At 43.2% G+C, this 26,224-nt stretch overlaps 1 protein-coding gene across 3 annotated transcripts in view; it reads left to right on the top strand.

The window, feature by feature from the left end:
* Positions 1-3,611: 3,611 nt before the first annotated feature.
* Positions 3,612-26,224, top strand: part of PRSS12 (serine protease 12) — a 77,084-nt gene continuing 54,471 nt past the window's right edge. Inside the window, exons 1-3 of one of the 3 annotated variants that reach the window (XM_061419297.1) lie at positions 3,612-4,316; positions 19,225-19,363; positions 23,593-23,771. In XM_061419297.1, the coding sequence (XP_061275281.1) occupies positions 3,827-4,316; positions 19,225-19,363; positions 23,593-23,771 (808 nt within the window). In that variant the 5' untranslated portion in view covers positions 3,612-3,826. The remainder of the gene's footprint in view (positions 4,317-19,224; positions 19,364-23,592; positions 23,772-26,224) is intronic. The other 2 variants (XM_061419296.1, XM_061419295.1) reach the window with 2 other exon arrangements.

The raw sequence follows: 26,224 nt of genomic DNA on the forward strand, positions 1-26,224 counted from the left end.
TCTGGATTTTTCACTTCCTAGAACTTTAAACTAAATACTATATGTTCTTTTATTGTATCCACTCCCCTTGACCAAAGGCCTGATAATGTCTTATAACTTTAAATCTTCCACAGTCCCTAGATAGGGACTTATGTTATTGATATTATTTAATATATTTTTGCTTTTATGTGAAAGAACAATGCCCAGTGTTTTTTTTTTTTAACAATATTTTTGCACTTGGAATTGTTCAAGTAAATACTGCTTTTAGCTTTTCCAAATATATGCAGTACCCAAATTGTACATGGAAACTTATCCAAAAGTTATTTGGTGTATTGGTTTTAGAACTCTGTATATTCAGTCCATTAAGTAGGTAAAGCATAATGATCCCCTAAATGACTGTGAAACCAAATGTCCCTGTATAACAGTTGCTGCAGTAAAGTACAGGTATGCACTTGTGTTCAGTACTCGCGCTCGGCTCCACCCCCAAGGCTGCAGCTCCTCCCTGCTGTGAAGTGGGCAGGGAGACACCCCTCTTCACTTCCCTTGTTAGGTTTTTGGCTGGGAGGCTGGGGACAGTTGAGCTCTTGAGCCTTTGTCACCCAGGTTGCTCGATGGAGCTAGAGGTTGCAGAGGTGACAAGAGAGACTGGGGGACCTCACGAGGCTTTCAAGGCTTTTGCTGGGAACGGCCTGCCGAGTGTCATCTGTTTCCTTCTGTTCCTTCTCCTTGCTCCTTTAGTGCTGCTGAAGCGATTGGAAGGCAGAGAAAGAAGCCACAGTGGGCTTCTAGCAGCTGTAACACGATGGAGTTGCTGCCCCCTTTCCTTCGGCTTTGCCGTGTGTGACAGGGTGAGGAGCGTCTGAGGGGAGAGCGGTGGCTGGGTGGGGCCTCTCTGGGGTGGAGGGAGACTTCTCCTCTAGCCCCCAACACAGGTACCGTAATGTGTCAGAGGCAGAAGCGAGAAACGCGTGTCAGGGAATGGGGAATCCACTCCATCGGACGGGGAATTGGAAATCCTAAACATCTGCATGTTGGCAGCAGCCAGGAGGAATGAAAGAAGAGAAGGAAGGAAGAGATTAGCAGAGGAGGGGAGTAATATGTAAAGAGCAGGTCTGTTTAAGCCATACTTTCCCTGTAAAATAGAGGACAAAACCCAAATTGAGGCCCTTGACTTCGCAGTCCAATTACAGACATGCTGTTTTATCATTTCAGAAAGGGTACGCTTTAAAATGGAAGCTTTAAAATGTGGAATTTTCTGCGGTAACTCCACTTTGTATGTGTCAGCTTCATAACCTGTTAATGTTAAGTAGACCTTGGAAAATCTTCAGGTCCTCTTAGGTGTAAAATGAGCTGGAGAAGAGGCCACACCAGGGTCCCTCCTCTTTTGAGCTCAGTTCCAACCATCTTCTCTTCTACTCACTTCTTTCTTGTTATTTTCCTCTCTCCAAGGTGCATAGGTGCTCTGGGACTGGGTCTGCCTCCGGGTTCCCAGGAAGTGTGAAAGCCTGGGTGTAGGTGCCTCGCAGAAAAAGAAGGGCAGCAGGGCTAAGCGGGCCACTCAGAATCCCCAGGTGAGCCTTTCGTGGACGATCATGTGAATGGCAGAAGGTGGAGACTCAGTTTTGAAGAAAAAGGGTGATTCCTTTTAGAACTGTCACCTAGTATAGGCAAAGAATCTATGATTTGTCAGCATCTGTGATTCTTCCCTGAGGGTCCAGTGGCTCAGACTCCATGCTCCCAGTGTAGGGGCCTGGGTTCAATCCCTGGTCAGGGAACTAGATCCCATGTGCTACAACTAAGACCCGGCACAAACAAATAAAAACAAAGAAGTAATTAAAAAAAATAAACTGTACAAATCAATGGTTAAATAAAAAAAAGAATCTGCGATTGATGAATTCTGCTGACCCCTACTAAAATAAGTAAATCAACTTCCCCCAAATATGTATTTTAACTTTACTCTTCTTCGCCAAGTACAGTTTTAACTATGCTTTTGGAGTCAGAAAAGTGTAAGTTTAAAAAAAATGAAACAGTGGGTAAAAGCATCTTGAGTAAAAACATATCGAATAAAGATTTGATAAACACATTACTGGATGCCTAATATTGTTCATTTGTCCACTTCTCTAAGTAAAAATCAGATATTTCATTAACAGGAGTGAAAAGTTAAGAAAACAGTAAGATGATTCAGAATGGTTAAACTAAGATTATTTGAGTTGGGTGTAGGAAATTAACTCAGTTTCTAACTGAAACTAGGTTTTAACAATAAACATTTAAGTCACGTTCAAGTTTTCTTCAGAGTACAGTGTACTATGGGATTCCCAGGTGGCTCAGCACTAAAGAAACTGCCTGCAATGCAGGAGATTCAGGTTGGATTCCTGGGTCAGGAAGATCCCCTGGAGAAGAAAACGGCAACCTACTCCAGGGTTCTAGCCTGAGAAAACCCATGGACAGAGGAGCCTGGTGGGCTACAAAAGAGTCATGGGGTCATAAAAGAGTCAGGCACGACTGAGCGACTAAACAGTATACTGTGGGACAGCCGGTCTCCCCTACACTTCAACAGGATAATGCCAGGCTGCAAAGCATTACCTTCTTTATTGGCCTTCCTCGTCTCTTGTTTAACTTCAGTGGCATAGTCAGGAACAACTGAAAGGGGAAATCCCTAAAACATCCAGCTTCGGGGATTTTTAAAAAGATTCTAAACCAACTTTTTTTTTCCTGGCCGGAGAGGTGGGGCGGTGCAAGTCGGGGGAGCTGTTGAAAAGGCTTTGCTAAGGTCGAGCCAACAGCTATAAAGTTGCCGGTGGACAGAGTCCACTGTGGAGAGGCAAATGAGTAGGCTTAACTCAAGTCCCATGCTCGGCCAAAACGAGGCAGGTGTTAGAGGGATGGGCTTTTTGGATAGGATGGAGACCCGGACGGATGAAGTCTTCCCTGGTTAGAAAGGAAATTTGGTATTAAGAGGGCTTCACTGAATCCCAATAATAACCAAACAACTGGTGTTGTTCAGGGCTCCGGTGGAGAGTGGGTGGCAGGAAGTAGAAAGGCTCGACCTGCTTTCCCTGGGTCGGTTCAGGAATTTAATTTCGGCAAATGTTTATTGGAGCCTAATAAGTGCTGCCCACGGTTTTAAGTTTTAAGCACTGGGATACAAAGGGAAACGAAACGTGGTCTTGTCCTTGAGGAGATCACAGCTCAGGAAAATGGCTTCGGCATTCCAAGTGGGCTTTGATAACTTTTATCGCGGGACTTATCAAGGGACTAAACCCATCTACACTTGTAAATATTTCAAAACATAGGAAATGAGGCGCGGCAAGGGGGTGGAGGAGAGGTGGGCTGCAGGGGCTGGCGGCAGGTTTGGCAGCCGCCAGACGGAGGGGCTGTGGTGGTGTCGCCTGCTGGCAAGGAGCAGCGAAGACCGTCCCCCGCGTTGGCACCCTCGGATTTGGCTCGGGCACCCCGAGGCCGCCGGGGTGCCAGAGAGCTGGTCTGGTCCGGCCGGGCGCGCTGACAGCGGGAGCCGGGCAAGGACAGCGCAGAGCCCGGCTCCGGGGCTAGACCGCGCGCCTGTGCCGGCCACCAGGGGGCAGAGTGCCCGGGTCCGCGCCTTCTCTCGGCGGGTCCTCTCCACGAGCCAGGGCTCCGCGGAGCGCACGCCTTCCCTGCCCGGGACCGCTCCCGAGCGCGGCGAGCAGGGGCGCGGCCGCGGGCCCCGCGGCGGGAGGCGGTCCGCGCGCGGGAGGGCGGGAGGGGGCAGGCGCGGGGGTTCCGGGGACGCGCAGCGCCGCCCCCGCCTCCCCTTCAGAAGCGGCGGAGCTGGGGAGCATGGACCAGACGCCGCGGCTCCGGCACCATGACGCTCCCCCACTTCGCGGTGGCTCTGATTCTCGGGGCGCTCCCCGGAGTGGTCAGCTTTGATTCGGTCCTCGGTTATCCCCTCCACCACCGCCATCACCATGCGCCCTCTCGGAGTCCCCAGGACCCTTATTACCTTACCATCCAGCGGCGGCCACAGAAGACACTGCCGCCCCCACTCCCGCGCACCCTGCACCCCGCGCCGGCGCTCCGCGCCTCGCGCGCGCACGGCCTCCGCACGCCCCGGCCGCCTCCCGGGGACTGCCCCGCCGGCGCGCCCGGGGCCAACGTGACAGACTCCGGCGCCCCTTGTCTGCGCTGGGCAGACGTGCCGCCGTTCCTCGCGCGGTCGCCCCCGGCGGGCTGGGCGCAACTGCGAGGGCAGCGCCACAACTTTTGCCGGAGTCCGGACGGCGCGGGCAGACCCTGGTGCTTCTACGGGGACGCCCGCGGCAAGGTGGACTGGGGTTACTGCGACTGCAGACGGGGTGAGTGGCCGCGGGGCGGCGGCGACCGGGGACCGGTGGGGAGCCCGGCTGGGTGGGCGAGCGCGTTGGGTTGCTCCTGGAGGAGAAAGTGAGAGCGGGTGGGGTTGAGTTTGCCTCGCTCTGTGTGAAGGTGGACGGCCACGGACTTACGTCCGAGTACCTTGGCACCGTAACTTTGAACTAGCGAGGCGCGCTTTGTGTGTGGTTACCTGGGGTGACAGCCTCTCTGGAAGGTGCTGCACTCTCGGGCTTCTGGGTGAGGGCGTGGCTCCGGGCTGCGGGCTTGTCTCTGGCCACTGAGATGTGTGCGGGGGGAGGGGAAGGGGGTGTGTGTGCGCGCGCGCGCGCCCGTGGCGTGGATGTGTATTTTCTGCATCAGCTTTGCCTTGAGAATGGTACCGTATTTACGTAGAAGTGGCAAAGCAAAAGAGAATATAGTTTCTAATTACCTGTTTTGGAAAGGGAAATATTAAATCTAATATGACAATCAATTACCACCTCCCCACCCCCCACCCCCAATTTCTGCCCGCAGTTGACATGTATTTGAAAAAGTTTTTGCAAACTTTCTGGGCCAAAATGCGACTTGTCAAATGATGTTCATGTTCTGGGGCACAGCGTGGTAAATATCAGTGAGTGGGGAAGAAAGAAAGGGAAAAGATAGGAATAGTAACTATTCTAGGGAAGAAGCAACTTGATATAGTCAAGTGCTGTTTTCAAGAATGCCAGTTTTCAACTGTATACGTTATTTGTAGAAAACCGAAATTAGTTGGTAAAGAGATAAAGTTGGTAAGATGTTTCACATTAATTAATGTAAAAGTTCGCATTAATAGATTTAATGTAAGTGAATCATCTGCCTTTGAACAGTACTTTTTTTGAGTTGGTGGCATTTTTTTTACTATTAGGCCTTTTTTTTTTTTAATAATTGTGGGGGAAAAAAAACCTAAAGTTCTTCAAAGTTTGGATTTTCCTTTAAAAATTTTTTTTGGCAACTCTCCATCCAAGGTCTGTGGCAGGGGCTTCGTTAATTGTGATTCTGAGATATATTGTACTTTGTACCTTTTGGTGATTTGGAGGTTAAACTTTCACAGGGCCATTCTTTCTCTTCAGAAATTTTTATTTATCTGTGCCTTCAGTTGCATTAGTGCTTTGAGTTAAAGGGAAGTGATAGGAAGGTTAAGATCCATTGTCCTTCATCCTAGAGAATGAAGTCATCCCTATACTTGTTACACAGACAGAATGCCAATGTGGCTATAAAAAATTTGAGGTGATATCAAGCAGAGAGCCCTAGTGCTGTTTTACTCTTTGCTATGAAATTATTTGTAGTAAAAGCTCATGGTTAGCAAACACTGAGACTTTTTTCATTTTTGTATTATTATATTTCATATTTCTTGTTGTGTATACATATATATGTATAAATAAGTGGAATTCAAAGTCAAATCACTGTAGTGATCTATTCTCTGTTTAACATATAATTTTTAAAATTTTACATTCGAAATAGCTTGGTGGTTCATTCTCCCCACCCTCTTGTGGTGAAAAGAAATTTAAACCTAACATCAGTACAGACTCTTTGGGATATCTTTATATTGATAGCTCATTCTCACCAGACAAACCTCTAAGCACTGCATAATAGTGTGTACTTCCTGAAATAAAGTGACTGAACACAAGAGAAACAAAAGAAACCCCCCAAGATGGGAGATAAATACACCCCCCCAAAAAAAAAAGAAACAGGAAAACAATCTGCTGGCTATGTAATAATTTAATTACTCTCACAGGCTCAGTGTGCCGTTTACCCCTTACTTTCTGACTGAGCATAGTCATGCCTTAAAATGACTGACATGTTCTGAAACTATGGCTTTCTTGGTTCTACATTTCACTTAGGAGTGTAAACAAAGCTGACATGGTGCGGTGAAAAGAACATGAAATTGTGCTCTGGAAAACACTGGTGTCCACTTTGGCTCAGCCAGTAACTATATAGTGTTGGATAGGACTCTTAACCCCTAGAGCTTTGGTTTCCTTATCTGGAGGAAGGCAGTTTTGGGATAGACTATTCAAAGGACTTTCCTAGCACTGAGCACGAACCAGAACAGCCCAGCCTCATAGTAACAGGTAGGATTTATTGAGGATTCATTCTTTGTTGGATGCTGAGCTAAGCAATTTATATATCAGTTTTCTCATTTAATTCTCATAGGAACATTATGAGATAGTGCACATTTCACTCCACAGCTCATTTTCCTCTTTAATTATGTAAACACGTAGAAAGTCTGTGTGGTCAGTTGCTCAATTGTGTCCAACTCTTTCTGACCTCATGGACTGTAGCCCGCCAGGCTCCTCTGTTCATGGGATTCTCCAGGCAAGAACACTGACTGGAGTGGGTCGCCATTTCCTTCTCCAAGGGATCTTCCCCACGAAGGGAACGAACTCAAATTTCCTGGCTCAGACGGTAAAGCGTCTGTCTACAGTGTGAGACACCTGGGTTCGATCCCTGGGTTGGGAAGATTCCCTGGAGGAGGAAATGGCAACCCACTCCAGTACTCTTACTTTGAAAATCCCATGGACGGAGGAGCTTGGTGCAGGTTACTGTCCATGGGGTCACAAAGGGTCGGGCACCACTCAGCGACTTCACTTTCTTTTCACTTTTTGCATTGCTGGTGTATTCTTTACCACTGAGCCACCTGGGAAGCCTGTAGAAAAGTCTAATGATTCTATTAGACTAGTCTAATGATTCTATTAGCTTAAAGACCAGTTTTAAAGGAAAGAGAAAGGAAACTATGTTTGGCCCAATGCACATGATTTCCAGTCTCTTATGACTTGAAAATATCCAGGGTTTTCGTTCTCTTTTTTAAACAAAAAACAGCTTGAACAAAAGGAAAGAAGATTAATTGTAATGGAATCCCTCCTTTGAGAAATACACTGGAGGCCAGATTTCCATGTCCCTGGTTGAGTGGAGAGAAATGAGGAAGTTGGTGCCTCCAAGGTGGAAAGTTGATTGAAACCCAGTTGAAGGGGTGGCAGGGGAGTCTCAGATGAGCGGGGCAGGGCGTGGACACTCCAGTGGCTCAAATGTCTGAGAACGAGGAAGATGAAGGCCTGGGCCCTGGGTCTGTGAAACTTGCAAATTAGTGATAAAAGAATCGTTGGGGGATTGTAATACCCTGAATCAGCCCTGGGAGTTAGTTCTTATAATAAGCATTAGAATCGTGGCATGGGAAGTGGGGGAGTGAGGGTGGGGGTGGGCTTATTAAAATGCAGATACCTGGGCTCTAGCCTTGAGACCCTGTTTAAGTAATCTCAGGAATCTGGCTGAGGAATGTGTGTTTCTAATGAGCAGTCAAGGTCATTTGGAAACTGAAAACTCATTGCCACAGTCAGGGAAAACCAGGGGAGGGCGTCAGAACCCACCTAAGCTGTGTAGTGGTGGGTGGTCAGGTCAGCTGTATCTGCCATTCTGTGACTTAATCCTCCTAGATTTGGTGGTACTAATGGTAAAGAACCCTCCTGCCAATGCAGGAGACATAAGAGATGCAGGTTTGATCCCTGGGTCAGGATGTCCTTGGAGGAGGGCATGGCAATCCACTCCAGTATTCTTGCCTGGAGAATCCCATGGACAGCGGAGCCTGGCGGGCTACAGACTGTAGGATCGCAAGGAGAAACAGCTTAGCATGCCTGCACACATGGCAGGCCTAGGGTAACTTTTTGTGTGTTTTTAGAAAATGGTACCACACTTTTTATTTGACCAGTGTGGGATAGCACCAACTTAGTTCACTAGAATATGATATATTAACTGAATGTGAGCCAGATTAGTTTTTACATTTCTACAGGAAGAATTAACAGGCAACTGATGACCTCCAGTAACGTGCTCAGTTGTGTCTGTCTCTTGGCGACCCCGTGGACTGTAGCCCACCAGGCTCCTCTGTCCATGGACTTTTTCAGGCACGAATACTTGGAGCGGGTCGCCATTTCCTCCTCCAAGGAATCGTCTAGATCCAACCCCCATCTCTTGCGTCTCCTGCATTGGCAGTCAGAGTCTTCACCACTGTGCTACCTGGGAAACCCCAGTAATTTACAACTTCCTGACTAAAAAGAGAAATCCCTTTTCTAGTCTCAGGTTGGCCCTGGCAGGTGGGGCAGCTTGCTTGCACTGTGCTGGGAACTCCTCTCTGTTACAAGCAGCTGAATGGAACTCAACCTTAAGTGACTGATGGGTGAAATAGATAGGAGAAACAATAGTGCTCTAATATCTGAGATTTTACCAGAAGAAATGATTCATAAATCTGACTTTTTGTCATGTCCTGCTGATCTGTTCGCCCAAATCTGATTCAAATAGAGATAGTGGACTTGTGGGATAAATGATGTTGTTTACAGGCTGTGCTCTTTGAAGTCCATCTGGTGTTTGAAGTGAAGGTTAATTAAAAGTTGGCTGAAAGCTGTCCCTTTTTAAATTTTTTTTTAATGCTGCATCTTGATTCTATGTAGCAGGTGCTGAAATCATTTATTAGCAATAACAGATTTGATACATTTCCTGGCTGGATTTTAGATATTGAGCTCAATTTTCTTTACAGGCTAAGGCAGATATAAAATACTTTGATTTGGAGGCATTATCAGACTCTTTACTAATGTGAAAAAAAATTTTAAGAAGAAAATTAGATAGTTACTGTTGCCTTTTATGAGTGATTATCCTGGACACACACTACACAGACAGACATAAACACACTCTCTTATTGCACATATATTTATGAAATATATATTTATTCATATATAAATATGAATATATTTATGAAGCATATATATTTATATCTATACAGTGTGTGTGTGAAGGTAACCTTTGTAAAAATAATTGGTTTTATAACTGTGAAGGCAAACCTAAATGTGCAGCAATAATGTATTACTCAGAGATCCCTTTATTTGATGTATACTGTGCAGGTCCTTGGAGAAGGCAATGGCACCCCACTCCAGTACTCTTGCCTGGAAAATCCCATGGATGGAGGAGCCTAGTAGGCTGCAGTCCATGGGGTCGCTAAGAGTCAGACGCGACTGAGCGACTTCACTTTCACTTTTCACTTTCATGCATTGAAGAAGGAAATGGCAACCCACTCCAGTGTTCTTGCCTGGAGAATCCCAGGGACGGGGGAGCCTGGTGGGCTGCCGTCTGTGGGGTCGCACAGAGTTGGACATGACTGACGTGACTTAGCAGTAGCAGTGCAGGTCCTAAGGGCTTCCCAGATGGCACTAGTGGTAAAGAACCCACCTGCCAATGCAGGAGATGTAGACGTGGGTTCAATCTCTGGGTCAGGAAGATCCCCTGAGGAGGGCATGACAACCCACTCCAGTATTCTTGCCTGGAGAATCCCATGGACAGAGGAGCCTGGTGGGCTACAGTCCATAGGATCTCAAAGAGTCGGTGTGTGGTGCAGCTCCTAAGTGATAATTGCAAAGATTGTCTATAGAAGATGGAAAAATGCTCATGATAAGCTTGAAGGGAAAAGATTGACACAAAATGTATATATGTGTTTACTAACTGAAAATAAAGATGGCTGTGTAAAGTTTGGGAGAGAAAACAGATGATGATTATGAACTTGGATATGAGTGTGGCTTCGATCAGTTCACGTAGTTTTGGTGGCAAAGAATAGAAAACCCAATTCAAAATGCCTGAGGAAAGAAGGAGGTTTGTGGTTCATGTTACAAGATGTCGGGCTCCAACATAGTACATCTCTGTCTCTCTGCTACTCTCTTGATTCTATTATTTTCAAAGTGTGGCTTTTATCCTTAGACTAATGGTTATTCCAGATTTCATATTGGGATAGAATAACTTGAAGAAGCAAGATGGGGCGCCCTCTTCATGTATGACCCATTGAAAGAGCAAGGAGACCTTCCCAGAACTCCTGCAGATTTCCTCCTGTATTTCACTGGTCAGACCTTCCTGGCACTCTCTGGGAAGGAAAATGCAGTTACCATGCTTTGCCGATATTAGTCAGGATTGACCTCTGAACACATGGGGAGGGAGAAGCAGGTAGTTATTCAAGAGAACCAACAGAGTCTGTCAAAAAGCGTGATTGAGGTTTGTCCTGTTGGGCTGCACACCACAAACTTGCAAGCCCTGGTACCTGCCCAGTGTCCTACGTCCATGGTTTAATGGATGCGGGGACCTTACATGTCTGCAGCCAGCTCCTGAAGCAGCATCTCACCAGGTGTGGCAGGCAGTGGGTAGGACATGTCAGTAGTCTTTGCTGTGTGTGTGTGTGTGTGTGTGTGTGTGTAGAGGGTGTGAGGTAGGAGGAATACAGGTGAGAGTTCGAGCTGGGAGGTGGAGAGGGAGGTTACCAGTTATAGAGGGAATTGACTTGGCAGGTTGGCTCCCTGGTTACCAGGGAAGCCAGCAGAGGAGCACACCTCTCGCCACCCCTTTGATAAGCTGTCATAGTGGAGATGCTCTGTTCAAAGAGTTCACACAGTCCCTAGCTGGAGTTGGTGCAGGTATGTAGGTGTTTACTGATTAGGCTCTGTGATTAAGAGGGAAGGTCAGTTACATGAGTAGGGTGTAGGTAACGCGGGGACCGATGGAGCAGAGGGATGTGCTGAGAGCAAGGGGACTCTATCTGGGATGGCCTGACCCTACAGTCCTTATACTGGTATCCTCCACTTTTTGAAAAGTTTGCTTTATGCTGCTTCACTTTTAAGAAAGACCTACATTAGTACTTGTTTTCGCTAACCAAAAGAAATCCAAAGACAATTTTCACTTTTATGAAAAATGGTGAAAATTGAAAAGTGCTTTCAGCGTCTGTTTTGCTGAGAGCCATTATAAACTCAAGGAGATAGTGGAGGACAGAGGAGCCTGGTCTGCTGCAGTCCCTGGAGTCACAGAGCTGAACAGACTTAGCAACTGAATATTAGAGAGGCGGCCCACACCCGCCTCAGCAAGAGAGAGTGCTGCCCCCAAGCGCCTTCTCCAGGAACTGCACTCAGTATATCAGCATCCAGCCGCCGCCAGTCTGGGAGCATCTGTGCTTTTTCTGTTTATTTTGTGCATTTCTGAGCAAGATGTTTCCTAAGATTAGTTGCTTCTTTTTTGTTTGCTGTTGTTGTTATAAGGTGTAGGTGTTGTTTTTTCGACAAGTTGTGTCTGACTCTTGCAGCCCCATGGACTGTAGCCCGCCAGGCTCCTCTGTCCGTGGAATTTTCCAGGCAAGAATACTGAAGTAGGTTGCCATTTCCATCTCCAGGGGATCATCCCGACCCAGGGATGGAACCCATGGCTTCTGCAATGGCAGGCGAATTCTTCACTGCTGAGCCACCAGAGAAGCCCAGGAACAGAACTTACAAAGATGAATAAGAAATCACCTAAGTCCTCTGGTTAAGGAAGCCCACTCTCTGGTTGAAATGTTAAGATAATACTAGGCATCTTTTATTACCTTTCCTGTGATATGTACTCTGGGAGACAGATAAACTTACTATTAAGTGTAGTTTAATTTCATCACTTAGAGTTGTGCAATAAAATGTTAATACCCACACCATGTGTTTAAATGTGGACTGAGCCACTGAACTGAACAGTGGGTAGTTCAGACACAATTTGTAAAAATTTCTGCTCAAGTTATTTAAATGCATATATTGTCTTCTTCTTTTGCATAATATTATATAATGTTTTAAACACATGAATAATTTGTGGTGGTGTTGTTCAGTAACTCAGTCGTGTCCGACTCTTTGGGACCCCGAGGACTGCAGCATTCCAGGCTTCCCTGTCCTTCACCATCTCCTGGATGGGCTTATAAATTTATGTAAGCCCAATGTAAATGGGTAGAATTGCTTATTCAAAAGATATGCTTTCATTTTGAACCTGACAAGTTCATATTTTTCTCAGTATGAAAGGTATCTGCATAAATAATAGATGAACAATTAATATGAATAATAGATGTGGACTAATGGGGTGAGTATAGTTCAGTTGGATATTTAAGGGGATGCTGACAGGGAGGCCTGGCGTGCTGCAATTCATGGGGTTGCAAAGAGTTGGACACAACTGAGCGACTGAACTGAACTGAACTGAACTTCCTATGTTAAAAGATGATTTCATTTTGACATGGCATGATTTGAGTAAAATCTATTATTTCACAATGCTAAACTGATTTCAGTTATGGGTAAGTGTAATCATTGACAAAATAGAATACCTGAATACTATCAAAAAGCTGTAGGAAAAAAAACAAAACATAAAAATTAATGTAGTCTCCTCAACTGTACTTGAAAAATTCAACTAACTATTGCTCTATTCACTTGTTTTTAGGCAATGTGATTTTTGTGTGTGTATTTTATAATTAAGACAGAAAATGATCATTTAGTATATTTTTCCAGTTTTGCCTTTGGTAGAAGGCATAAGATTATATTTAATTCATTGTCAAATATGTGTACTAAATTGTCCAATATGTAATGGACTTTTGTTCTTTTTTTTTAATAGTTTATAAACTGAAATTTCTACATCACTTTCAGCTTTAAGTATACTTTTTGTCAAAGATCTGAATAATAGCTTGATGTTACTAGCATGAATTTATGATTCCACCAGAACAATAGGGCTGGCTAAAATTAATTATTTTGTGTCTCTGTGAAGTTCAGTAATAGATGAGAAAGGATTTGGGTGATAACATTAATTTTCTATTACTTATTTATCAAACTGTGACTTTTACAATTTCAGAAATATTTATTTTTAATTCTGTTCAGAATACTACTGGGATGGATCTTTGTTTTTGCTGTTTTTTCTGTCACATGAGTGCTATTGTATATCTTAAGGAGTTAACTAAATAGGCATACCTTTTCATTTGGCTAATTTTGGAATGAGCTGGATTTAGAGAACAAAGATAACTGACCTGTTTGGTTCCTTTCCTGATATTTCTTTTAGGCCTTCTTGAAGTATGGACAGTGAGAAGGGAGGTTTTGCCAGCTGTCCACGGAGGGATAATGCCAGAATGGGGCTATTAGTTTGCTAGAGCTGCTGTAATGAGTACCACAAACTGAGTGGCTTAAACAAAGAAACTTGTTATTTCACAGTTCTGGGGGCTGGAAGTCCAAGATCAGGGTCAGCAGAGCCATACTTCCTCTCAAGACACTAGGGAAGGATCTGGTCCAGGGCTCTCTCCTGGCTTCTGATAGTTCCTTGGCTTGTGGAAATGTAACTGCAACCTCCGGATGGCATTCTCCCTATGTGTGTCTGTCCAAATCTCTCCTTTTTATAAGATCATAGCCATACTGGACTGGAGCCCACCCTAATGACCTCATTTATCTTGATCCTCTGCAAAGACCCTATTTCCAAATAAATTCACTCATTCACAGTCACTGGAGGTCAGTGCTTCCGCATCTTTTGAGGGGAAAGAATTGAGCCCACTGCAATAGCCTTGAGAACCAATGAACCTTGTGAAGAGAAGTTTAATCTAGTTAGCTCTCTTTCTCTAGACTACCTTGTATTGAGTGAGACTGATAACATGGCAGAGGAGAACCCCTCTGGAATGTCTCTTTGTTTTAGGAATCCCTATTTTTTTTTTTTAGCTAAGTTATCCATAAAGCCAATTTCTGTAACAAAAATCTTTTATGTTCCTTTTCCTTTATAAAACTGGAGATATGTTTACATAATAAAAAATAGTAGTAAACTAAAATGACAGTGATTTCAACATTTTTAAAAAGTGTATTTGGAGGGTAATTGCTTTACAATATTGTGTTGGTTTCTGCCATACATCAACATGAATCAGCCATAGGTATATGTATGTCCCTTCTCTGTTGAACCTCCCTCCCACCTCCCACCCCATCGTACCCCAAGTTCAACATTTTTGGCAGGGAATTAAGGTAACAGAATTCTGATCATTGTTGTGTATTGGCACATTTTGCCTTCAGGTAGTTGTTAATACCAAGAGGCTGGTACAACTGACAGTTTTCTTTGTTTTTTGCAATAATTCTTTAAATGAATTCTAGGGGCTCCTCTCCATGACATGCCATCATGCATTGCTTTATAGTTCCAGACTTTTTTCTATTACTGGTTTAGTCTGTAAATTAGTAATGACTACTATAGTTGATCTAAAACCGCTGAGACTTCAACTTTTCGATTACTGTTGTTAACACTTTTTAAAAATAGGAATATTTAGAATAGAATATTTTCCATCAAATTGGCACATGAGAGACTTTAAGACCATGCAACCCTGGATTCACTGAGGTGTTGCTGAGAGACATGAGCTGAGACTATGAGGAACATCACAAAGTGCTGGGTGGAAGTAGGAAAATATGGACCAAGGAAGACATCAATTTTTGGTAATAAGAGGCTGTGACAGTGGAGCAATATTTACCAAAGAATCTGGTTTGGAATTTGTCTGAAGAATTTTATTGTTAGTAAGATAGTAATAGAAATGAGTTTACCAGGCTCTGGCCTTTGTGGATTGCTTTATTGTTTTATCCTCTCTTTCTGTTTTTGTTTTTTGTTTTTTTTTCGCTGAGCTAAGGGTATTTCCTCTTGTAATTGCGTACCTATAAATTTGTGCAAATGTATAGCCCTAGAAATACAGCCCATGGGACAAATCAGCCTCCACTGGAGGATTAGCCTCAAACATAGATCACCAGAAAGCCACTTCTCTGGTACTGTGTAGTATAGAGAAACTCTTAAGACTGTCTTATGGATCTGCCTGGCTAGTTTATTCCCATGTAATGCTTGGTAGATTTGTAATATTTCACCATGCTGGTGAAAGCCAACATGGCAGACTGCATAAAGTGGTACCTGAACTATTGAAAGGGACTTATTGCATACCAAGTCTTTGCTCAGGTTCAGAGGCAAGGGACTGGTAGCAAGGGAGGGAATCTGGGAGGCAGTTTGTCATGGCTCTGCAACTTCTCAGTTGATTGGCTCCATAGCTTCCTCATCCATAAATTGCTGCTGCTGCTGCTGCTGCTAAGTCACTTCAGTCGTGTCCGACTCTGTGCGACCCCATAGACGGCAGCCCACCAGGCTCCCCCGTCCCTGGGATTCTCCCCCTGGGATTCTCCGGGCAAGAACACTGGAGTGGGTTGCCATTTCCTTTTCCAATGTGTAAAAGTGAAAAGTGAAAGCTAAGTCGCTCAGTCGTGTCCGACTCTTAGCAACCCCATGGACTGCAGCCTACCGGGCTCCTCTGTCCATGGGATTTTCCAGGCAAGAGTACTGGAGTGGGGTGCATCCATAAATTAAGGGAAACCAATTACAGTTCGACCGTCTTAAGCATTCTAAGAGAGCTAAGTGAAGCAAGAACAAAGTAAAACCAAAACCAAACAAAAATTACTGCCTGTCTTAAATGTATGTAGTATGAATTGTGTGTTCATGCTTTTACTATCTTAGGCATATTATCATACTGATATTTTTAAAAAAAATTCTTTAAAAAAATTAGTAGAAGTATAAACTTCCTGGAATTACATACCAGTAAGAAATACTCACTGAATTCAAGGTAGATGATTACTCAGATATTTTGGAAATTTTTATGGCATAAAGAAAGGATAAACTACGTTGAGGGGCACTGCTAGGCAGGTGTGTGCTTTGGGGATGTTGGTGTTGAGAATGGATTCTGCCAGAGAATTTGCTAGTCATTGACATGCAAACTGCCTTTCCAGAATTGCAAATATTTGTATCCATTTATTAAAGGAAAATTGGATGAGCACTCCACATTTCTTGCCATATAGCAAATACAGATAAACAAACCCAGGTTTTCACAGCATGTTTGGCGCATGTGAGAAATGATGGTAGAACTGATAGTTGACCTGGAAATTATTTCCAGTGCTGTCATTTTTGTTATAATGATGTTATGGTAACAATTACACATTATGCAGACTTTTCTCCTCCTCATTTGTAGATGCCTTAATCATTTAGATAATATGCCTGCATCATTTTTTCTTCGAAAGCTTTTTAGTGATTGGGACAATATTTTGCATTTTATTGTGATTATTTAAATGCAAAAGTAGAGTTCCAGTTTGTTTTCATTACTAGAACTTTTGTCCAACCCTTTGATATGAATAATTTGATGGTGGTGGTATTTGTAGTGGTGGTGAATTAATAAACAGATAACAGATTAAACGGTTTCCCTGGTGGCTCAGCTGGTAAAGAATCTGCCTGCAATGTGGGAGACCTGGGTTCGATCCCTGGGTTGGGATGATCCCTTTGGAGAAGGAGGCGGCTACCCACTCCAGTATTCTGGCCTGGAGAATTCCATGGACTGTATAATCATGGGGCCACAAAGAGTCGGACACGACTGAGCGACTTTCACTTTCAGATTAAATATCATTTCAAATAACATGTGTTAGAGGTGAACAAATAAATTCTTTGATTTGAAAAAAATGCACGTTTTTACTGTGCATGATATTAGTATTATGTGGGACTCTATAGAAGACATTTTGTGATTATAAAAAATCATTAAAGTTCAGTTAAACTCTTTGGACATATTTCTTTAAAAATATTCTATAGTTCACACTTTTTGTTGCAGGAAGGGGGACCTCTTAAGAGTGGGCTCTTGTCTGACACTAGGAAATGAATTGTCTGAGGAGGCACATGGGCTGACAAAGCAAGAGATTTTATTGGGAAGGGGTACGTGGGTGGAGAGCAGTAATGTAAGGGAATCCAGGAGAACTGCTCTGCCCCATGGCTCACAGTCTTGGGATCTCTGGTGAGATTATTTTCCGGATTGTCTCTGGACAGTCATTCTGACTCAGGTCCTTCCTGTTGGTACAAGCATTGCTCAGTCAAGATGGATTCCAGAGAGGAGGATTCTGGGAAGTTGGTAAGACATAGGGATTGGTGTTTCCTTTGGAACTTTCCCAAATTCTTCTGGTTGGTGGTGGCTTGTTCTTTACCAGGACCTCCTGTCATAAAATAAATCATGTAGAAGGTTACTGTGGTGCCTGGCCAGGACAAGTGGTTTCAGTTGGTGTTTCCCCCTAACATTTTCTCCGAACTAGACAGGGCTTCCTCTTGCTTGGTCTGAATTAAAGAAGGTTATGACCAACCTAGATAGCATATTCAAAAGCAGAGACATTACTTTGCCAACAAAGGTCCGTCTAGTCAAGGCTATGGTTTTTCCAGTGGTCACGTATGGATGTGAGAGTTGGACTATAAAGAAAGCTGAGTGTGAAAGAATTGATGCTTTTGAACTGTGGTGTTGGAGAAGACTCTTGAGAGTCCCTTGGAGTGCAAGGAGATCCAACCAGTCCATCCTAAAGGAGATCAGTCCTGGGTGTTCATTGGAAGGACTGATGCTAAAGCTGAAATGCCAATATTTTGGCCACCTCATGCAAAGAGTTGACTCATTGGGAAGGACCCTGATGCTGAGAGGGATTGGGGGCAGGAGGAGAAGGGGATGACAGAGGATGAGATGGCTGGATGGCATCACCGACTCGATGGACATGAGTTTGAGTGAACTCCGGGAGTTGGTGATGGACAGAGAGGCCTGGTATCCTGTGATTCATGGGGTTGCAAAGAGTTGGACATGACTGAGTAACTGAACTGAACTGAGAATATATATGAATGAGTTTTAGATTATCTGCCGTATGAATGATGCACACCCACGTTCTCTCTTGAGTAATCAGGATTTGGCAGTGCAACTTTGCCTCCATTTGTTCTTGCCTCTTGTTTGAATTAAATGACGCTTTGTGTTTATCATGAGAGACAGGATATGTGTTTCTTAAATAGTTACATTTTTTAAGGATGATTGTGTGGAAAATAATAGTGATAGAAAACTAGGCTAATGCAAATGAAATGAATGGATGATTTAGAATCTATTATTTTTGAAAATAATTATAAAGCCATAGATTACTTTGAAATACGTGGAATGTGCCAGAAATTTTTAGTAAAATTTAATTTCTTAACTTCTTTACCTATGAAATAAAGGTCATCTTCAGTGACTTTTCACAGACTTTTATGAAATTTTTAAGTGTTGTCTGAGTTTGATTCTACCTCTGCACATGTCTCAACTGCAGGCTCAGGACTGACTCTAAAAATAAGTGCCAGTGAGAAGAGAAATGTAGTCCTTTGATGCACACTTAAAAAAAACTTGAAATATATTTGATGTATGCTATTAGGTTGGTTTCAGATGTACTGCATGGTGATTGGAATTTGCATATGTTATGAAATAATCACCACAGTAAGCCTAGTAACCACTTTGATCCACAGTTAAGGGAAAAGACTTAAAATTTTATCTTCTCAGGGATGCTCTAATTTAAATTTTTGACTCTTTTAAGACTGAGAAGAATGAGTCAAATTATGGACTGTGGAGCAGCTGAGTGGGGATGCTAGGTAAAGAGAAGTGAAGTTCAAGGGCCATTCAGTTATACCACACCACTCTCCTAGGGGCAGTTTCCCTAAGCCGAACATTAGACAATATTTCTGACACTTAACACCTTTCTGAAATTTTAGACATTATGTTTAGCCTTCTCACAACTACCGGTAGAGGCTAAAAGGGGAAAAACATTTATTCTTCTTCAGTGGAAGAACAGATAGAAGGAAGATACAACAGCCAATAACAGGTAACTTATAAACAGCATTGTGTTTGTTTGTTTTTCTTTTTTAAAAATCTGTGACCTCAAAAAAAAAATCTGTGACCTCTCGTGAAGATGGAAAGTGATAATAAGTGATAAGAACTTCATATATGATGTAATCATATGTGGGATGCAGTATCAGCCATTAGTCACAGTCTTCCACTTTTTCCCTTGGGACTTCTGTTTGCCTGGGTTAAAAAAGAAAGTATCCTTAGCATTGACATCAGGATGTTAATTTAAAAAAAAAAAAAAAGCCTGCTAAATCCTCATTTAAAGAAAGAAGGACTTGCTGTGAACAGTGAAAGCCTGGCTGTCTCAGCATGTTACCCGAGGACTTGTTCAGTATGTTCAAACGGTTATGTTCTACCCAAGGATTTGCGGATTCTTTTCCATTTAGGGTCAGTGCAGCTTCATGGTGGCAAAAGCGCCTTTGAAGGCACAGTAGAAGTGTATGAGAATGGAGTCTGGGGCGTCGTTTGTAGCAGCCACTGGGACGACGCTGATGCTTCAGTCGTTTGTCACCAGCTGCAGCTGGGGTGAGTTTGTTCGTCCTTGACCGAATCTGTCTGCTGATACCTGAAGTGGGTGCTGGCCCCCTGCCGTTACCTTGGAGAGGTTACCTCCTCTTCTCCTTCCGTCATGTTCCTCACTGACTTCTCTCAGAAGACTTTTTAAGAAAGGGCCCCTAATGGAAGGAGTGAGTTCCTTTACATACAAATGCACTTCACTTGTTACTACCGCTGCTGACTAGGAAATAACCTGCCAGAGATGCTCAGAGGGCTCAAACAAACCTTGTGCACACCAGGACCCAGAGACCCCACAGAGACCGAGACAGGCTGTGTTTGAGTGTCTCTTGCAGAGGTCCGGGTCAGCAGTGGACTGCCACAGGGGCAGGGGCTCTGGGTGCAGCACCCTGGGTGTGGCATAAGCCCTCTTGGAGGAGGTCACCATTAACCCCACCATAGAACCACCAAAACTTACACAGGACTGGGGAAACAGACTCTTGGAGGGCACAAACAGAACCTTGTGCACACCAGGAACCAGGAGAAAGGAGCAGTGACCCCACAAGAGACTGACCCAGACTTGGCTGTGAGTGTCCAGGAGTCTTCAGTGGAGGCGTGTTTGCCAACAAAGGTCCATCTAGTCAAGGCTTTGGTTTTTCCAGTGGTCATGTATGGATGTGAGATTTGGACTGTGAAGAAAGCTGAGCGCCAAAGAATTGATTCTTTTGAACTGTGGTGTGTTGGAGAAGACTCTTGAGAGTCCCTTGGACTGCAAGGAGATCCAACCAGTCCATTCTAAAGGAGATCAGTCCTGGGTGTTCTTTGGAAGGACTGATGCTGAAGCTGAAACTCCAATACTTTGGCCACTTCATGCAAAGAGCTGACTCATTGGAAAAGACCCTGATGCTGGGAAAGATTGAAGGCCGGAGGAGAAGGGGATGACAGAGGATGAGATGCTTAGTTGGCATCACCAACTCAATGGACATGAGTTTGAGTAAACTCTGGAGGTTGGCAATGGACAGGGAGGCCAGGTGCGCTGCAGTCCATGGGTTCGCAAAGAGTAATGACTAAGCAACTGAACTGAACTGAATTGACTAGGAAATGGGCAGAAGCTAAGTGGTACAAAAATAAAAGCATCTTTTGGTCTTTGATTGAACAATTGGATTCTTCAGTGCCAGGAAACAAAGAATTGGGTCCTAAGATTTTTATTTTCCCAGCAGCCTGTAGAGCCCGTGGTTGCTGTCATTTGCTTTTATCTTTCTGCCTTGAGTCACCCACAAACTCCACTGCTGTGTGTGTGTGTAGGAGGTGAAGTTCATTTGCAGTTTCATCCCTTGCTGGGTAAGGTGTAATATCCTGGGACATGGGTTTTTGCACTGAGAAGATTCTGTAAGAAATGGCAACTTCCCTCGGCCCGGCGGCACCCATCATCCTGAGAAGCTGCTGGCCCTTCCTCCCACCCTCAGTTCAGTTGAGTTCAGTCACTCAGGCGTGTCCGACTCTTTGTGACCCCATGGACCACTGCACGCCAGGCCTCCCTGTCCATCACCAACTCCCGGAGTTTACCCAAACTCATGTCCATAGAGTTAGCGATGCCATTCAACCATCTCATCCTCTGTCACCCTCTTCTCCTCCTGCCTTCAGGCTGACCCTAGGCACTCTTCTTAAAATGGACAGGTGTACACTGACTCCTACCATGGCCAGTACCTTTATGCTTTGTTTCAAGGGGTTTCCCAGGAGCAGAAGTTTCCATTTTGGAATGAATGGTTTTGTTTTTGTTGTTATCGTTCTATTTTTGTGTATCATTTATTTTTTTCCAAGTATACATGCCCTATATTTTTCTTGACCTTTATCACCAAGGATCTTTAAAAAGCTTGGAAAATATCTTGTTATGAAAATATAAGGGTTAAAAGGCCTGAAAGAAAAACTTTCCATTTGCAAATATTTTAGATTAATCATCAATGAGTGGTAATATCTAATGTGATGACACAAATGAAAAGGTTAGTCCACTGCAGTCAAATCAGTAAGAATTTTAATTTGCGTGTTTCCTGTCTTCTCACTCGAAAGGTGGGAAATTATATTTAGTGTAGGCAAACCTTAAGGGCTTAAGTTTTGTTCAGACTTTTGATTCTATTAAAGTAGCAAATAGGGTTAATGTAATACTTAAGTAATGCTTTGCAACTGTGATGTTGGAGAATGCTCTTGAGAGTCCCTTAGATTCAAGGAGATCAAACCAGGCAATCCTAAAGGAAGTCAACCCTGAATATTTATTGGAAGGACTGATGCTGAAGCTGAAGCTCTAGTACTTTGGCTAGAGCCGACTCATTGGAAAAGACCCTGATGCTGGGAAAGATGGAAGGCAGGAGGAGAAGTGGATGATGAGATGATTGGATGGCATCACGGACTCAATGGACATGAGTTTGAGCAAGCTTCCGGAGATGGTGAAGGAAAGGGAAGCCTGGTGTGCTGCAGTCCTTGGCGTCTCAAAGAGTTGGACACGACTGAGCGACTGAACAACAGCAATACTTAATTAAGCTTCCCTGGTGGCTTATCAGTAAAGAATCCACCTGCCAGTGCAAGAGATGCAAGTTCTATCTCTAGGTCAGGAAGAGCCCCTGGAGAAGGAAGTGGCAACCCACTCTGGTTTTCTTGATGGGCAGTTCCATGGACAGAGGAACCTGGTGGGCTACGGTCCATGGGACTACAAAGAGTCATGATTTAGCAACTAAACAACGATTAGTTAAGTTAGTTAACTAAACAATTATTTAGGTTAAGCAACAACTTCACTAATTTTTTACAATGAGGGTTGGGATAAATCAGGATAAAAGCAAGAGGAAGGGGAGAGCCTACAAAGAGTTATGGTGTTAGCATGTTAATTACTGATTTTATCTCCGGTATTTTGTCTGGCAAATAGTCCTTGGCTGGTGGGTGTATATTGCCTTTTTCTTTGACAGCCTGAAGGTGTAACAAATTTGTAGGCTGGTGTCAGTGTCTTCCTTCATGTACCTTTCTACCTGTGCTTTTATTATCCCTGAAAATCAGGGAAGAATGAAATTTTCTATGAGACTGACACAAGAAAACAAAAATGGTACAATGAACTTATTTACAAAATACAGTTACAGATGTAGAAAACAATCTTATGATTACTAAGAGGGAACAGTAGGGAGGGATGAATTGGGAGATTGGGATTCATATATACACACTACTATATGTAAAATAGATAATTAATAAGTACCTATTTTATAGCACAGGGAACTCTACTCAGTGCTCTGTGATGACCTATATGGGAAAATAATCTAAGAAAGAATCGGTATATGTATATGCGTAGCTGATTCACTTCTTTGTACAGCAGAAAGAATGGATATGTGTATATGCATAACTGATTCACTTTGTTGTATAGCAGACACAACATTGTAAGTCAACTATATGCATATTAAATTTTCTAAAAAATTTAAAAACAAAAGCAAGCTCTGTAGTGGAGATGTGAATTACAGAGATTCTCTTGATTGATAAAAGAATGTAAACTACCTTTCTGCAAACATAAATTTCAGATCTGATTCCTTCTGTCATCTCTTAGTAGTCCATTAATAAAAGAGAATTTCAAATAAGGGCAGAGCAACCTGGCTTTATTGCTGTCAAGACAGATTCATATTTTAGATACACCCCAAATATTTATTGTTGGGTTAATGGAAGCTGTCGCATGGAGACAGTTCTAGAGATCATCATGTTATTCAGATAAGCATTTAATTTTTTAAAAATTTAATTTCAGTTTTGTACATATCAGAGGTTAAACATATGTAGACTAGCTGAGTTATCTTAATTGATTTCAAAGTCTTGCTAGCAAATACTATTACATATATATATATATAAATTTTTTAAAATGGGACACGATGGAGCGACTTCACTTTCACTTTTCACTTTCATGCATTGGAGAAGGCAATGGCACCCCACTCCAGCACTCTTGCCTGGAAAATCCCATGGACGGAGGAGCCTGGTAGGCTGCAGTCCATGGGGTCACTAAGAGTCGGACACGATGGAGTGACTTCACTTTCACTTTTCACTTTCATGCATTGGAGAAAGGAATGGCAACCCACTCCAGTGTTCTTGCCTGGAGAATCCCAGGGACTGGGGAGCCTGGTGGGCTGCTGTCTATGGGGTCGCACAGAGTCGGACACGACTGAAGTGACTTAGCAGCAGCAGCAGTGTTTTGATAAAAGTTAGCCTACATTTGATCAACGTAATCTTGAGCATTGTACTTCCAGAGGAAAAGGAGTCGCAAAACAAACCCCATTTTCTGAACTGGGCCTTATTCCCGTTTATTGGAGCAATGTCCGTTGCCGAGGAGATGAAGAAAATATACTGCTTTGTGAAAAAGACATCTGGCAGGGCGGGGCGTGTTCTGAGAAGATGGCAGCTGCTGTCCTGTGTAGCTTTTCCCATGGTAAAAAAAAAAAAAAAAATTATTCTCTTGCTTTACTTTTATTCTGTTTTCAGCATTCCAGGTGAAAAACGTGTCTTAGTTAAATGTTTTCCTAAGCGTTTAAATACAGACTTGAGTCTGAATCATCATGACTTAGCAACAATCTAATTAGTCTTCAAAGGAATTCATCTAACAGTTGGATTTACATTTGAACTCAGTTTTTTTTTAATTAAAATTTTTTGGCTGCTGTGCATGGGCTCTCTCTCGTTGCAGAAGTAGGGGCTGCTCTCTAGTTGCAGCACACGGACTTCTCATTGAGGTGGCTTTTCTTGCTGTGGAGCACAGGCTCTAGAGCATGCCGGCTTTAGTGGTTGTGAAGCTTGGGCCTAACTGCCCCCTAGCATGTGGGATCGTCCCAGACCACGGATTGAACTGGTCTCCCCTGCATTGCAAGGCAAATTCTTAACCACTGGACTACCTGGGAAGCCCTGACCTCACTTCACATATTTTCTGTTTTAATCTAATTTGTTTATAGGATTATTATATACTGTATATGAAACACTTATTTGGGTAATGAAAAATTGTGATGGAATCAAGTTAAAAATCATCTTGAAACCAAAAATAAAATACAGAAACTATAACAAAATATTTTCACTTTATGGAATCGAATCGAATCATAGTTATTAGTGTTCTACTTTGAAGATAGCACATTCCATAAAACAAATCACTACCTTGGATAAGGGCTCCTTCTATGCATGATGTCTAGGTATTCAGTTCAGTTCAGTCGCTCAGTTGTGTTTGACTGTTCGCGACCTAATGGACCGCGGCATGCCAGGCCTCCCTGTCCATCACCAACTCCAGGAGTTTACTCAAACTCATCTCCATTGAATCAGTGATGCCATCCAACCATCTCATCCTCTGTCATCCCCTTCTCCTTTTGCCTTCAGTCTTTCCCAGCATCAGAGTCTTTTCAAATGAGTCAGCACTTCACATGAGGTAGCCAAAGTATTGGACCTTCAGCTTCACCATCAGTCCTTCCAATGAACACGCAGGACTGATTTCCTTTAGAATGGACTGGTTGGATCTCCTTGCAGTCCAAGGGACTCTCAAGAGTCTTCTCCAACACCACAGTTCAAAAGCATCAATTCTTTCACGCTCAGCTTTCTTTATAGTCCAACTCTCACATCCATACATGACCACAGGAAAAACCATAGCCTTGACGAGATGGACCTTTGTTGGCAAAGTAATGTCTGTGCTTTTTAATATGCTATCTAGGTTGGTCATAACTTTCCTTCCAAGGAGGAAGCGTCTTTTAATTTCATGGCTGCAGTCACCATCTGCAGCATTGGTGATTAGTATATGGTTTCAGTATACAGATGTGTGTATGATCATGTGAATGGAAGCAGCGGGAGAAGCTCCCTTTGCTAGTTATTATTCCTTGTTTGGGATATTCTTTCTAGGCTTTTGGTTTCGCAATGGTGGTTGGGTTTTCTGGGGTCCATGGTTGTTTTAACGTGTGACCACACCTGTGGCTATCACACCTTTTTGGATTTTCTTGGAGATAGCAGCGTGATCAGATGTCCCAGGTCTTAGAATGCCAGCAGACAGCCGAGGGCAATGGTTTCTGATTGAGTACAAGTATCAGGGAAGGAATTGACCTGCTCCCTCCGAAAAAATAGGAAAATCCAAGCTAGGGTCGTTCTTGTGAACTGACAGGAAGACCCGATGGAAATGGTGCAAGATCTCATACAAGGCTGTGCTTGGAGAGCTGCAGTCCTTTTGTGGGTGCAAGGTGCATTCTAAATCTTTATGTCGTGTACGTTTTTCCTTTTCTTCCTTTGCCTCTCCACCTCTTGGTAATCCTACCTTTGGCAAATACATGTTTACACTTTGCTACGTCAGGGATGCTCTGAATCGGGCTCAACAGTGCACTGCTTTTTGTAGATATTGCTTGTATTCTGTGTTCAACCTAACTGGTAAAATATGTTAACGTTTTTCAAGTAGTGAAGTAAGTAAAATTTTGAAAACAATCCTTTTTTTCAGGATCTCTGTCTACTCTTTATTTAAAAAAGCTCTCCATTCTCTATAATCTATCCACTTGTTTATACTCTGGCTGCAAAGGTAAATTTAAGACTGGTGTAAGCATGTATATATCGAAGGTTGAGATAAATTAGAAGTGGGAGTGAAAAAATATGCTTTTATGGTAAATTAAATGAGAATATGAAAACAGCTCAAATCAGCAAACACTGAGTCTATCTTAAGGCACAGCAGCAGACCTTTAATGTTAATACTTTCTTTTAGTTTGTAATTTACATTTAGCATCTTGGCATGTAGTACTTTTCCAACACTTAAAAAGTAGAAGATCGTATCTGAGTATTGGACATAGGAAATATCGATATAAATGAAAATGTCTGGGAGTTTTATTTATCCGTAAGTTAAATACGAGTCAACTACTTCACTGAAATTTCTTTCAA

This window comes from Bos javanicus, chromosome 6 (assembly GCF_032452875.1).
Source record: "Bos javanicus breed banteng chromosome 6, ARS-OSU_banteng_1.0, whole genome shotgun sequence".
NCBI lineage: Eukaryota > Metazoa > Chordata > Mammalia > Artiodactyla > Bovidae > Bos > Bos javanicus.